The sequence below is a fragment of the Pelophylax lessonae genome (genome assembly GCF_965119305.1).
Source record: "Pelophylax lessonae genome assembly, chromosome: 12".
NCBI lineage: Eukaryota > Metazoa > Chordata > Amphibia > Anura > Ranidae > Pelophylax > Pelophylax lessonae.
Genome location: NC_138779.1, coordinates 42,533,123 through 42,549,325, shown reverse-complemented (window position 1 = coordinate 42,549,325; position 16,203 = coordinate 42,533,123). Strand labels below are relative to the sequence as shown.

Here is a 16,203-nt window from a genome sequence, read left to right as displayed (position 1 = left end):
AGAGGATGTCAGGCAGTGTATATAAGGGAGTATCAGTATATAGAGGATGTCAGGCAGTGTATATAAGGGAGCGTCAGTATATAGAGGATGTCAGACAGTGTAAATATGGGGTTGTCAGTAAATAGTGGTAGTGTTGGTGTGCATATAGCAATCACCCATAACATTATGATAACCCACTCAATATTGACAAGGTCCCCATTTTGCTAACAAAACACCCCTTTTTGCTGCCAAAACAGCCCTGACCTATTGCGGCATGGACACCACTAGACCTTTGAAGATATGTTGTGTTAAAGTGGTGGTTAAATTCATATAATCCTGTGTGTTTCCTAATGATAGTGCTCCTGTCTCTGTGTTTTATTAAAAAAATCGCCAGCTATATCTGTTTTCAGAGCGCCGCTCTGTGCTCACATGACTGGGCGCCTCTCCCCATCTGACAGCTGCAGTGGGCGGGGCCAAGATTCTCCTGCTGACGTCAGTCGGGATGAGAGGAGGAGAGCACCAGCCAGTCACGTGAGCACCGAGCGGTGCTCTGAAATCAGGTATAGCCGGCATTTTTTTTATAAAACTCAGAGACAGGAGCACCTATCATTAGGAAACACACACAGTTATATAAGATATTAAAATTGTTGTTAAGCCACTTTATCCACTTTATCCCATCCTGTCTGTTTAATAATCCTGTGTGCCCCTGTGTCTGTGTTTTAAAAAAATAAGCCATTCTTTACCAGTTTTCAGAGCGCCGATAGCCGCTCACGTGACCCGTCGGCTCTCTCTTCTCTCCATCTGACAGCTGCAGGAGACTGACCTGAGGATTCCCTGTTGATGTCAGTCGGGAGAGGAGGAGGAGAGAGCCAGCGGGTCACGTGAGCGGTGATCGGCGCTCTAAAAACTGGTAGAGAACGGCTTATTTTTATAAAATACAGACACGGGCACACAGGGTTATTAAACAGACAGGGTGGAACAAAACATTAAATGATACTACAGCAGCAGAAGGGGAGGGGGCGGGCACTGACACAGGAGCTGACAGGTAGGGAGGGGAGGGGGAGAGAAGCACAGAGGAGGACAGGAGAGCTGCGACTGATGGTGGCACGTAAACTGACCACGGTGTCAGGGCTCAGCAGCTATGATAAACAGTTGTCAGTTTACAGAGGCAAGGGCAGAACCAGGCAGGATCAGCCATGTATTTCAGGTGATAGAAGGGGCCAAATTACACAGCTATTATTCATGCTATAAAGGAACAGGATATTTGACACCAAGCCATCAGTAGCAGATCCTTTAAATCCTGTAAGTTAGGAGGCAGTGCCATCTTAAGAGCATTAAAGGGCCCCCGGGCAATGCAGTGCACTGGGGCCCTTCCTACACAATCACCCACGAGAATAAAAATGCAAATTATGGATAAGGTGATATTTATTGGTACAGCAGTGCCAGGCTAATGACAGCTTCCAAGTTTGGCGGCTGGGTCCAGTGAACACACACACGGACGGGAGTCAGACTCAACTGTCCTGTGTGTGCCTGTTACCATGGAGGCGGGCAGCCATTCCTGCAGTTATGGGCTCCCCCCTCCATGGCCCAAGTGGCCTGACAGAAGCGCAGGGCCGTCAGAAGCGCAGGGCCGACAGGCGCTTGCCACCAAGTTTAGCGGTGGGATGCACACGGGAATCTGGACTAATGCTTGGCTGGGGCTGGGTCGCTGGGCAGGTGGGGCCCCCCCCGGGCAAGTGGGGCCCCCGGCCAAGTGCCCAGCGTACCCATTCGGTAAGATGGCCCTGTTGGGAGGTGGGCCTCCATGGATCAGACTTGTGTTTCCAGGACATCCAGATGGTCAATGGATTAAGATCTTGAGAATTTGGAGGCCAAGTCAAAATCTTCACCTTGTGTTCCTGAAACCATTCTTGAACCTATTTTGCAATGTGGCAAGGTGCATTATCCTGCTGAAAGAACGCCATCAGGGAATGCCATGTCCATGAAGGAGTGTACTTGGTCAGCAACAATGTTTAGGTAGGTGGTACGTGTCAAGTAACATCTACATGAGTTAGAGGATCTGTGGTTTCCCAGCAGAACATTGCCCAAAGCATCAAAATGCCTCCACTAGCTCGTCTTCTTCCTATACTGCATCCTGGTGCCATCTCTTCCCCGGGTAAGGGACGCACACGCCTGGCTATCCATATGATGCAAAAGAAAACATGATTCATCAGAGCACGCCACCTTCTTCCATTGCTCCATGGTCCAGTTCTGATGCTCACCAGCCCATTGTAGGTGCTTCTGACTGTGGACACGGGTCAGCATGGGCACCCTGAATTGTCTGAGGCTACACAGCCCCATACACAACAAACTACGATGCACAATTTTCAACACATGAACTAATGGACAACATGTTCACTTGCTGCCTAATATATCCCCCCGGCTTCTAGATGTCTTTGTAACAAGATAATCAGAGTTATTAACTTTATCTGTCAGTGCTCTTATGTAATGGCTGATCAGTGTATGGGGGTGTCAGTATAGATAGGAGATGTCAGGTTATACTGTATTCATATGGGGTGTCAGTATATAGAGAAATGTCAGGCACTGTATATGTGAGGATGTAAGTACTGTATATAGAAAGGCTGCTATGCAGTGTATAAATGAAGGTGTCATAAAGAGGGGATGTAAGAAAGTGCATATATTGGGAGTGAGGGGTCAGGCAGTGCATGCATGTGGTGGCATCATATACAGAGATGGCAGGCAGTGTATATGTGGGGGTGTCAGTATATAGAGGATGGTAAATGGTGTATTTATGGTGCTGTCACTATATAGAGATGAATGTCAGGCAGTGTATATATGGGGTGTCAGTATATAGGGGTGAATGTCAGGCACTGTAAATATGGGGGTACCACTGTATAGAGAACATAAGGCAGTGCATAAATGGGTGTCAGTATACAGAGAATGACAGGCAGTATATACTGTATACGAAGGTGGCAGTATATAGAGAATAGCAGGCAGTGTATATATGGAGGTGTCTATATATATATATATATATATATATATATATATATATATATATATATATATATATACATACATACATACAGTATATAAATGGAGGTGTCAGTATATAGAGTATGTCAGGCAGTGTATATATGGAGGAGTTAGTATATAGAGGATGTAAGGCAGGGTTAATATGGGGATATGGGGGTGTCAGTATATAGAGGGGGATGTCAGGCAGTGTATATATGGGGGTGTCCCCCTATCTCTGTGTAGCCAATGGCAGAGTGCGGGGTAGGTAGGTAGGTGGGTAGGTGGGTGGAGGGTGAGCAGTGTGTGTGTCGGTGAATGTTGCGGGTGTCACACAGCTCGGAGCTGCCACCACCACCATCATCCCCCATCCTCTGCCCGTCTGCACCGTCACAATGCGGGGGATCCCCGCTCACCTTTTCCGAACCCTCCTGTGCTGGCTGACCGGACCGGCCCTGACCGTACTGCTCTCCCTACCAGGTACCGAACCCTCCCGGCCAGCATCACCCGCTACCGGGACCGATCCCCCCGCAACCGCAATACTTCCATCCTCCCGCAACCGACCCCTATCCCGTCCATCACCCTCACCTGAGAAACGACCCCCCCCCCCTCCTCTCACCTGTCATCCCTCCATCCTCCTCACCTGTCATCCCTCCATCCTACACTCCTGTCATCCCTCCATCCTCTTCCCCTGTCATCCCTCCATCCTCTTCCCCTGTCATCCCTCCATCCTCCTCACCTGTCATCCCTCCATCCTCCTCACCTGTCATCCCTCCATCCTCCTCACCTGTCATCCCTCCATCCTACACCCCTGTCATCCCTCCATCCTCTTCCCCTGTCATCCCTCCATCCTCTTCCCCTGTCATCCCTCCATCCTCCTCACCTGTCATCCCTCCATCCTCCTCACCTGTCATCCCTCCATCCTCCTCACCTGTCATCCCTCCATCCTACACCCCTGTCATCCCTACATCCTCTTCACCTGTCATCCCTCCATCCTCTTCACCTGCCATCCCTCCATCCTCTTCACCTGTCTGTCATCCCTCCTCACCTGTCATCCCTCCATCCTCTTCACCTGTCCGGCATCCCTCCTCACCTGTCATCCATCCATCCTCTTTACCTGTCATCCCTCCATCCTCCTCACCTGTCTGTCATCCCTCCACCCTTCTCACCTGTCATCCCTCCATCCTCCTCACCTATTATCCCTCCATCCTCTTCATCTGTCATACCTCCATCCTCCTCATCTGTTATACCTCCATCCTCCTCACTTGTCTGTCATCCCTCCATCTATACCTGCTGTCATTCCTCCATCCTCCTCACCTGTCTGTAGTCCCTCCATTCTCCTCTCCTGTCTGTCATTCATCCATCCTCTTCACCTGTCCACCATCCCTCCATCCTCCTCACCTGCCATCCCTTCATTCTCTTCACCTGTTCATCATCTCTCCATCCTCATCAACTGTCATCCCTCTATCCCCCTCACCTGTCTATCATCCCTCCATCATCCTCACCTTTCTCTCATCACTCCATCATATCTCCATCTTTCACACTTTTCTGTAATCCCCCCACCCTCCTCAGCTTTTTATCATCCCTCCATCCTTCTCACTTATTCATCATCCTTCCATCCTTCTCACCTGTCCATCATTCCTCCATCCTCCTCACCTGGCCATCATTCCTTCCAACCCTCTCACCTGTCCATCATCCCTCAACCCTTCTCACATATCCATCATCCCTTCATCCTTGTCACCTGTCCGTCATCCCTCCATCCTCCTCACAGGTCCATCGTACCCCCATGCTTCTCACTTGTTCATCATCCCTCCATCCATCATCTGTCCCCTGCACTACCTCCTGACATTGTTATTGGTCTTTATTAACCCTTGGCACCTCGCTTAGTCACTGCCCTTTTGGTCATTTAAATGCCCCCCCCCCCTCTTCCTCCCTATTCATAGGTCCCCACAAATTCTTGCAGAGCTCCCTCTGCTTCATCTATTAGTGCTCATTAATCCCTGCACTGCTCTGGTACTTGGTCTATTGCTACCTATTAACCCTTACACTGGCCCCCTTGTAGTAGTCATGAACCCCCTCACTTATTATTGGTATGTTTGGCGGTTCTTAGTAATCCTCACACTGCCCCCAGTTGTAGCCCTCATTAACCTTTGCTCTGCTCTTGGTAAAGCTCTCAATTCTAATTCACCCTTACGCTGCCCCTTCGGCATTAGAATTAGATTTTGTCCTATACCATGGCATAGCTACTGACTTATCTGCTATTGCTTGTGTCTGCAACTTACTGGTCAACTGTTCCTCTTTATATGCCATCTGTATCCACATCATTTTTGGATTAATTGGTGTGTACCATATCCCAGTACTACTACTTCAATGCACCTTATGTGCATCTTCCTTATCCTCTATCCTGTCTCTGATCAATGTGTACACCTATCTTAAATGTCCCCTCTCCTTCTCCACTAGTGTTCGCTGGTCAAACTTCCAAATTCTCACCTGCTCATTGCCCTCATCTCTCCTACTGTGTCTTTTTCTCTCCTCCATTGTCCCATTAACTAATTTCTCTAATTTCTTCCATTGTCCTCTCATCTTCCATGGTGACCTCTTATCTTCTCTTCCACTGTCCCTTCAACTCCTCACCCATAGTCCCCTCATATTCTCTCCACTGCCTCTTCATCTTCTTCTCTTTTGCCCCTAAATTCCTCCTGTGTTGTCCCTGTTCATCGTCTTCTCCACTGTTTCCTATATCCTTAGCTCCTCTCATCTTTCTCTTTGCTCACTTCTCACCTTTCTCCCCACTGTCCCCTTATCTACCTGTTGGTTGCCCCACATCTCATGCTCCACTGCCTTCTCAACACCTCCACATCCATCCCTCATCTTCTCTTCTATTGCCCCTGATCTTCCCCTTTGCTGTCCCCCATAATCTCTCATTCTACTGGCCCCCAATCTTCTCCCCAGTTGCCTAACCCCCCCCCCACCCAATATCATTATTTTCTGCCGCTTATCTGTTTCTCCACTGTCCCATTATCTCCTTTCATCTCCTCCTCTTTTGTCCCTGATCTCCTCCTCTTTTGCTGTCCCCTGTCCTCCTCTATCCCCTCCTCCACGGTACATTAATTTCCTCTTCCACTGCCCCTTCATCTCCTCCTTTGCTGGTACTGCCTTATCTCCTCCTCTGCTGTCCCATTATATTATCCTTCACTACCCCTGGATCTCTTTCTCAGCTGTCCCCTGATCCCCTCTGTTGCCCCCTCTAATCCCCCTTTTTCTGTCCCTTCTGCTCCTTTGTTTTCCCCTCATCTCCTTCTACCCTAACCCCTCATTTTATCCTTCATTGTCCCCTGATCTCTTCTTCACTGTTCCCCCTCCACCTTACTGTTTCGTCTCATCTTCTCTTCTATTGCCCCCTCTTCGGCTCTCCCTTCATCTTCTCCCCCACTACCCCCTCATCTCTTCCTTCACTGTCCCCTGATCTCTTCTTCACTGTTCCCCCCTCCACCTTACTGTCTTGTCTTGTCTTCTCTTCTATTGCCCCCTCTTCGGCTCTCCCTTCATCATCTCCCCCACTACCCCCTCATCTCTTCCTTAACTGTCCCCTGATCTCGTCTTCACTGTTCCCCCCTCCACCTTACTGTCTTGTCTCGTCTTCTATTCTATTGCCCCCTCTTCAGCTCTCCCTTCATCTTCTCCCCCACTACCCCCTCAACTCTTCCTTCATTGTCCCCAATCTCCGCTTTCAGTGTCTTTTCATATTCTCCTCCACTACCCCCTCATCTCCTTCTCTGCTGTCATCCTGTAATCTTTACCTCTGCTCCCCCCCCCATCTTCTTTTGCCCTGACCCCTTATGTTTTCTTTACTGTGCTTTACCCCCTCCTCATCTGACTCCTCACCTTCTCCTCCACTGTCCCCATGTTTCACTGTCCCCTCCCCTCCTCTGCTGTTACCCCTTAACTTCTGTTCTGCTATCCTCCCATATCCTTCTCCAATTCTCCTCCTTCTGAGGCTGAGGCCCCGGTCTCTTCCTCTGTTGCTCTCTCATCTATCCCTTTTCTGTACTGTTTCCTCCTCTTCTGTCCCTTTTCCTCCCCTGTCCCCTAGTATTCTCCTCTGCTGTTTCCCTCATCTACTCCTTCCCTGACCTCTTATCTTCTCCTTCACTTCTTCGTTCCCTGATTCCTCATCTCCTCCCCCACTGTCTGCTGATCTCCTCCTTCTCTATCCCCTTATCCTCTCCTCTGGTGTTTCCCCCCTTCTCCTGCTCCTATAGCCCCTTATCTCATCCCCCTTTCTTTCCCCTGATCTCCTCCTCCACTGTCCTCTCTGTTGCCATTACCTCCTAAACGCCACCTCTACTGTATCTTGATCTACTCCTCTATTGCCTCCTCATCTCCCCCTTTTCTGCCCTGTCTCCTCCTCTGTTGTTACCTCCTGCTCCTCTGTCACCTTATCTTTTCGACTGCTTTTCCCCTTATCTCCTCCTCCTTTAACCCATTATTTTTTCCTTCATCACCCCTTTATATCCTATTCTCTTGACTCCCTCATCTCTTCCTCCGCTGTTGCCTGATCTTCTCCTTCTCTAGTGTTTTATGCCCTCCTCCTCTGACCCCTCATGTCCTCCTCCACTGTCTTCTTATCTCCTCTTTCCCGGCCCATCATCTTTCCCTATCCCTTCATGTTCTCCACCACTACCCATTCTTTTACTGAATCTTCTCCACTGCTCTTGCCCTAATCTCCTCCTCTCCTGACCCCTTATTTTCTCCATAGTTACCCCTTTATCTCCTCTTTCCCTGACCCCTCATCTCCTACTCTACTTACCCTTACCTCCTTCTTTTCTACCCTGTCCTGTCCTCCTCCACCTCCCACTCTGCCACCTAATCTTCTCCACTGCTCTTGCCCTAATCTCCTCCTCTCCTGACCCCTTATTTTCTCCATAGTTACCCCTTTATCTCCTCTTTCCCTGAACCCTCATCTCCTACTCTACTTACCCTTACCTCCTTCTTTTCTACCCTGTCTTCCTCCACCTCCCACTCTGCCACCTAATCTTCTCCAATGCTCTTGCCCTCATCTCTCCCTCTCCTGACCCCTTATTATCTCCTTAGGTACCCCTTTATCTCCTCCTTTCTTTAACCCTCATCTCCTCCTCTACTTTTCCCCTAACCCCTTTTTCCTACCCCTTGTTTTCCTCCTTCACTGCCCACTCTGCCCCCTAATCTTCTCCACTGCTCTTGCCCTCATCTCCTCCTCTTCTGACCACTGATTTTCTCCTTAGTTACCCCATTATCTCCTCCTTCCCTGGCCCTTTATCTCCTCCTTCAATATTCCCTGAACTCCTACTTTTCTACCCCTTTATTTCCTCCTTGGCTGTCCCTCCATCTCCTCCTACGATGTCCCCTTCCATCCTCCATTTCTCCTTAACTGTCCCCTACCCTCCTCTATTATCCCCGAAACATTTCATTTTCCAATTTCCCTCCTATATTTCTCTTTGGGGTTTAAGAAACAGTAATACCTATAAGAAGTATTTTTTTATTACAGTGCATCTTGTCTTGTTTTTCCAAATTTCATGAGTATTTTGGCTCCAGGGATGTTCTTCTTTATCTTTCACCAGATGTCTCTGGGGAGTTTATCAGTTTTTGTGTAACTTCATGAAGTGGGCATAGCAGAGGATATGGAAAGAAACAGAGGATTTGGGGTGTCTATTTATTCCTGAACACAAACCTGACTGCAATTATCAGTTTGTTGTATAATATATGGTGGAGGTGAGGAGCCCAACTAGTTTCCAGTGTCCATGGGTCCATCTCACAGATATATAGATTGTGGATATGCATTCATTGTGTGTGATGGTTGCTTTTTTCCTCAGTAGTTAACCAAGGGCTGGTATATGTTGGCTTAATGCGTTTGTCTCATCTGTAATAGAAATAATTAACTGGTTATGTTTAGTTAATACCGACCAATAGTCAGATGCTCTAACCTCTTTTATATGACTGGATCATCATCACGGACAAAGAATTATATTATAGACACAACAGGGCTGAAAATATTTCTGCATTATGTGGTGGGATGATATATATCTATAGGAGCGTTCATATATCGCTTTTATTCTCATTATAGTGTGTAGGCTGTATATTCAAATCATGATATGCTGAATTTGCAATGTGTGTGCGTCACCTATAGAGTGTAAATTCCTTCAATTAGCACCCTTTGTGGTCACACACCATTATGCAGGCCCTGTGCTCTGCCTTTGTGTATTAAGCTGAGATTAACATTGCTTTTTTTTATTTTTTTGTTATATATATATATATATATATATATATATATTTATTTTGAGGGGTAAAAGTTTTATGTTGCAGCATGCTCTGGCCTTGTTGCCTCTGGTAGTACGTAAAATGTATCCGATTCAAACATATCGCTACCGATTCAAACATATCGCTATTATCTTAAATTTAATTTGTAGCCAGGTTGTGGACTTTTAAATATTTAATTATTCTCAATAAGCAGTAAATGAGCTTTAAGAAAGGCCCTCACTGCCCCTTATAACAGCAGGCATTGTGGAATCATTCATCCTCAAAGTTCACAGCAGGAGCATTGAAGTCATTTGCTTAGCAGATCACTCTGCTCCACCCATCCAATAGACACTCAACAGCCTAGTCCTTGTTTCCCCCCTCTCAGCAGGGACTCAACAGCTCAGGTCACCCTGTCCCCCATGTCTAACAGTGATGCAACAGCTCAGCTCACCTTGCCCCTTTCATCCAACAGGGACCTGCCTTCCCCACCCAGCAGTGATACAGCAGCTCACCCTATTCCTTCCTGTAAATGGTGATAAAGCAGCCCTGCTCCCCCACTCAACAGTGGCCCAGCAGTTCAGCGTCTCCTGCTCCATCTCCCAGTATTGACTCAACAGCTCAGCTCCCCTCACCCAGCAGTGACTTAAAAGTTCAGATCCTCACTACCAGCAGTGACTCAGCAGTTCAGCACCTGCCCCTCCTCCCCATGCAACAGTGCCTCAGCACTCTGCTCCCCTTCCTCAGCATTTACTTAACAGCCCATCCCATTCAACCACCCAACAGTAAGTCAGCAGCTCATTGTACCCGTACCCCCCTCCCAGCTTCCCAGGTGTGACTCATAAAATCACGACTCAGAAGCTCACCTCGCTCTCTGCTCCTCCTTCTCATTAGTGACTTAGCAGCTCAGCTCCCTGGTTTCCCACTACCACCAGTGACTCAGCTGCTCAGTCCACCCTGACTCAGTTTCCAGAGCCCTTTTCCCATGTTTGGATGAGAGATTAAAAGGTTTGAAGGCTGCTGAGACATGATTTAATTTACTTCATTGCCTCTGGTGTAAAGGATGAATTAATCAATAGTGCCAGCAGCTACAAAGGTTAGTGAGAGCTTGTTTCAAAGCTCATATACAGCTTGTTAAGATGTACAATATGTAAATACCTGCAAGTCCATAGCCTTTCCACAGGTGCACTTTATGGAAGTACTCTGTCTTTATGGCCTCTGTATCAGCCTTACTTGGCTTCCTGCAGGGGGTTCAACTGACTTCTTTTTTATCTGTGTAAATCACAGAGTAAAACGAAAATGTTGTTCTGTAGATGAAATTCAAACATCATTTCAGAGGTATAACATGGGACAAAAATGCTAGCTGTGGTGAGTATAGGCTAAAAATATTAATGAGCAGGGCCGCTGATAGGGGGGGACGACCAGCCCTCTTGTAGCGGGCCCGAGCACACAGGGGGGCCCACACAGAGAGGGGGATTAGTGATGGACAACAAATACAGAAATCTTCCAGCACCTGAATCTGATCTGTCCCTCTCCCTGCTATCAGCTTTTATCTGCTGAGAAAGAGACAGTCGCCCCTCACTAATCCCCCTCCCTGTGTGGGCCCTCCTCCCAGCACTGGCTCTAATGTTATCTCAGCTCAGGAGTTTATTTGTAACTTTGTTTCTCTCTCTCTGATCACTGAGCTCCAACTGTCCAGCCTGTATATTTTTCTCATCTCATCTTCATTTTTTTTTTAACATAGTTTTTTTATTTTTTTATTTAGATTTAGCAGGAATTATGTGAGTTATGTTATATTTGTGTCTGCTAATAGTGATTTTGTTGTAATTTTTAGCTAAATATATCTTTGATATTTTCTTGGGGGGGGGGGGGGCCCTGCCAGGTAGTTTGTACGGGGTCCCGCGATTTCTAACAGCAGCCCTGTTAATGAGTGTATAGTATGGCGGTGTGTCAAGACTTTGTATCGGTTGCTGTATCTTCTCCTTACCATGAAGTCTGGTAGATGTCCATACTGGAGGAGCAAACCTGTGTTTAGCTTCTTCACAAATGTCTTTTTATAAGAAAGAGACGGGGAGGGGGGCAGATTTGAGCTTTAAACATTCCCCATAAATTACTAGACAATGATTCTTAGTGATGCTGAGCCTGGCACACCTCGGTGGACTAACCGTCCCACATCAAGGGTGGTTAGGACTTCATGATTCTGAGTGACATGTCTGGGCAGTGGAGAAGGAACATAGCTGACAACACACACAAATACCTGGTCTATTTAGCACAGTAGAAGCTTGAAAAGACCAGCCATGGAGGTCAAATGATCCTCTGGCCTCTGGACAGGATTTGTGGTCCTCTAATAACAGAAAGATGGTAAAGCTCATCCAACATAATAGAGACTGCTGCTATATCTGTGTGCAGGTGGGAAGAGTCTCTGAAGTGACGAATTGATGTTGAGAAGCTGTCAGTATAATGAACGGGGTGTTGTTCAATGTGACTGTGCAGATGGTGAGCTTTCATACACAGCTCCTAATGCTGGCAGAGATGAGGTTTAAGTGTGAAAGTCCCCGTAGGATCATATGCTTTTTCTTTTTTATATTAGAAGATTTAATGTAATTAGCAGACATCTGCCTCTCTGTAGATGAAGTCATCATATTCTTCAGATTGGAAAGCAGCATATGTATATAGGAAGACAGCATGGATCTACCAGGCTCTGTGTGACAGATAAGCCACAACATAACTTTCTGATTTGAAAAAGAGAACTCTGCATATGATTATTATTCCACTCAGTAAAGAATCACGACTGATTACATGACCATCAGCTGACTTTCTGATCTGTCTGATGTGAGCTGGACACAGACTTTGTGGTCAGTGTGGCCTTCCACACCCTTGTTGTTACCACAGCCATTATGACATGATCGAGGTTAGAGGGGAGAACTTTTGTCTGAAGCTTATAAGAGAAATAGTTTTATGTGACAGTAAATGACAAAAGTGTGCTCAGTGGGTAGCCAGGAAATTTGCCCAATGAGTAGCTGAGAAGTATATTTAATGAGTAGCTGGGACTTGTTAAGGAGTAGCTGACGAATGTGCTCAATAAGTAGTTGAAACGTGAGCCAAATGAGTTGCTGGGAAGTATGCTCAATGAGTACTTGGGAAGTGTGCTCAGTAAGTAGTCAAAAAGTGAGCCCAATTAGTAGCTGGGAAGTGTGCTCAATGATTAGCTGGGAGGTTTGCAAAATAAGTAGCCAGGAAGTGTACTCAGTGAGAAGCCTTGAAGTGTGCTCAATGGGATTGATTTAATAAAATGAAATAGACGTTGCAGTTGCTCCAGAGCTTAGTATATGAGATAACATCTCACTTTGCAAAGAATAGCCAATCACATGCAAGGAAAAACAAACAAACATTTTTGCTTGCACATGATTGGATGATGGAAGTCAGGTGAGTTTCCCCTCACTTACTAACCTCTGGAGCAACTGTACTTGCAAAGTGAACAGTCTATCTGCCTTTAGTAAATTGACAGCAATGAGTAGCCAGAAAGGGAGGTCAATTAGTAAACTGGAAGTGCATTCAGTGAGTAGCTGTGAAGTAAGCTCAATGAGTAGCTGGGAAGTGTGCTTGATGAGTAAAGGGAAAGTGCACTCAGTGAGTAGCTGAGAAGTGTGCTCATTTAGTAGACTGGAAATGTGATCAGTGAGTAGCTGGGGAGTGTGCTCAATGAGTAAAGGGAAAGTGCACTCAGTGAGTAGCTGGGAAGTGTGCTCGATGAGTAAAGGGAAAGTGCACTCAGTGAGTAGCTGAGAAGTGTACTCGATGAGTAAAGGGGAAGTGCACTCAGTGAGTAGCTGGGGAGTGTGCTCATTTAGTAGACTGGAAATGTGATCAGTGAGTAGCTGGGGAGTGTGCTCAATGAGTAGACTGGAAGTGAACTCAATGATTAGCTGGGAAGTGTGCTCAATGAGAAGCTAAAAAGTGTGCATCATGGGTAGATAGGAAGTGAACGCAATGAGTAGCCAATAACACTGCCAAATGAGTAGCTGGTATTGTGCTAAATGTGTGGTTGGGAAGTGTTTTCAATAAGTAGCCAGGAAATTAGGTCATAGAGTAACAGGAAGTTCAGTCACAGAGTTGCCATGAAAAAGTGTCATGGAGAAGCCAGGAATGTAGTCACAAGTTAGACAGGAAGTGCAATCACAGAGTATATAAGAAGAATAGTCCTGGATTAGATGAGAACTAGGGTTGGGAATTAGACAGGAAAGTACAGTCATGCATTAGTCGGAAAGTGTTATCACAGATTTGCAGGTCAAAGAGTAACACAAGTGTGCTAGTAGAGCAGAAAGAAATGTGGCTATGGAGTAGCCAGGAATTGTATTCAGAGGTTGATGACTAATTACAAAAACGGTAGCGACATGATCCCTGGTCATGAGTGATCTTCTTAGGCCTCTAATAATGTGCTGAACTGTAAAAGGAGACATGTAATGCACTGTAAATGATGCCCATTCCATCTTGCAGTGGGTCGGAAGCTTACCCTACCCTGCAGCATGAATCTCTAGCCCTCTGAGGATTCTGGTTAAAGAAACCGGGTGTCCTTTTTATGTGGTGTTATAAAGGATGTTTCCAGTTTGTAGATGTAGACAAAACCATTGCCACCACTGAGCCATGCTGACCAGCAAAAAAAACCCCAAAACAATTGAAAGTTACAAATTAGCAAAAGGCCTCCTAACCAGTGTCCTCCTACTCTAAGGAGAGTACCAACGCTAGGACTGATATAGACCTGATGGTGGCTCCATGCCTATTGGATCCAGATATACACAGGGTAGCTGAGACCTTTTCATGTGTGTACAAGGCAAACAGGTGTTATTGAATTTAGATATTTTGATTTCCTCTACTGAATGTGATCAATATATGGCATGTTGTCCTCTCATAAATGTTTGCCCCTCCTGGGACAGTTGTGTCTCTGATGTTAGTACAAAAGATCTTGTGAATGACTCCTCTTCACTGGGATTCTGCTGCTTGGTGTGGGACTTGTAGCTGATATAAATGGCTAGGTGGGCACTCATCATTGTCAGTAATTGCAGGGAATGCACAATGGGACAATGTCAATGACAGGTGATGACAGTAATCTTGTAACTCACATGGAGAGGCGCTGGTGACCCTTTCCAACCTGCCAGTGACTCAGGAAGTAATGAAAACAAGAAATGCCTTTCTTGAGGCAGATTACATAAGGAAGGTGAAATTCTAGGACCCCTTGGGTCATCTGGTAATAAAGTGATCCCTGAATGGCAGAATTGTGCCTGTGATATTAGATGCCCTGCCATCATTTAATTGCACTGCATTGTATGCTTTTATTTTCACCCTGATCCCTGAAAAGACCACAAAACTAAGACAGGTGTAGAAAAAAAGAGCAAAATGATATTCAGCAGGCCATGTTTTCCAGAACTCTAGACAGGGGCTCACTGTATTAGGTACACCTTGCTAGTACCAGGTTGGACCCCCTTTATGCCTTCAGAACTGCCTTGATTCTTCGTGGAATAGACTCAACAAGATGTTTCGAAACATCTTGGTGTCATTTTCCCTCTATGACTCACCAATGCTTTGACGGGTCATCTCCACTGGTTCTTGATTGAGATCTTTACATCTACAGTTTGCCACCAACAGATAGCACAAATTGAGTATTCTTGATGTATGTTCTTTTTTCATACTTGTGCATATTCAAATATCCAACAGTAAAGAAAAAGTTTTTGTATATCTGTACTATTATTATATACAGTTATATGCAATTTAATATTACACAATTACTTACATGATTTTTTTTCATTATATATATAATATCACTTGTTACATTCTTTCGTAAGTCTCCTGAGGAAGCCATGCTATCATGGTGAAACATGTAGAGCCGAAATTATCACTAGTGCCCTTTTGTATTTTTATATGCTTTTAAATCATCTCGCGCCTCGACTACTGCAATTCCCTTCTCGTTGGCTTACCTCTACACAGGTTATCCCCCCTTCAATCCATCATGAATGCTGCCGCCAGACTCATCCACCTCACCAATCGCTCAGTGTCTGCTGCTCCTCTCTGTCAAGCCCTCCACTGGCTTCCGCTCACCCAACAAATTAAATTCAAAATACTTACAACATCTTACAAAGCCATCCACAGCTTAGCCCCTAGCTACATCACCAGCCTGGTCTCAAAATACCAACCTAATCGCTCTCTTCGTTCCTCTCAAAACCTCCCGCTCTCTAGCTCCCTGGTCACCTCCTCCCATGCTAGCCTCCAGGACTTTTCCAGAGCCTCTCCAATCCTATGGAACTCCTTACCCTTATCTATCCAATTATCTCCCACTCTATTAGCTTTTAGGCGATCTCTGAAAACCCTCCTTTTCAGAGAAGCCTATCTTACCAACCCCTAACAAATGTACCTCCATTTTCTCCATCAACTCAACCCCCATGGTTATTGCCTTTTGTTTCACTTGACCCTCCCTTCTAGATTGTAAGCTCTAACGAGCAGGGCCCTCTAGTTACTCCTGTTTTGAACTGTATTGTAACTGTATTGTCTTCCCTCGCATTGTAAAGCGCTGCGCAAACTGTTGGCGCTATTTAAATCCTGTATAATAATAATAATGATAATAAATGTTTGTCATTTTCTCTCAATAAAAAGCTTTATGGATTTATCTAATTGAGTTTTTCTGCATCAATTGGATTTGTATGTCAATTATCACCTTTAAACAAACAAAGTTGATCAGTGCTGCTATCTATGTGATAATTTCTCAAAAAATATATAATCCACAACTGTGCGAATAATATATGTGCAAAATTAGCAATGTAAGACCAATAATCAACAATAATAGATGAAAAATGCAAACCAAGTCCTTTGTGCAATGGTGAATAAATTATATGCTCAATAAATAAATAAATATAGATAAATAGTCCTTAAGTGCATATAACAAAAGTGCTG

The 16,203-nt window shown here is 45.6% G+C and overlaps 1 protein-coding gene across 1 annotated transcript in view; it reads left to right on the top strand.

Annotated features, from left to right (window-relative positions):
- Positions 1-3,281: 3,281 nt before the first annotated feature.
- Positions 3,282-16,203, top strand: part of LOC309568078 (opioid-binding protein/cell adhesion molecule homolog) — a 656,963-nt gene continuing 644,041 nt past the window's right edge. The window contains exon 1 of the mRNA XM_082273650.1: positions 3,282-3,468. Coding sequence (XP_082129776.1) covers positions 3,384-3,468 — 85 coding nt within the window. The 5' untranslated portion in view covers positions 3,282-3,383. The remainder of the gene's footprint in view (positions 3,469-16,203) is intronic.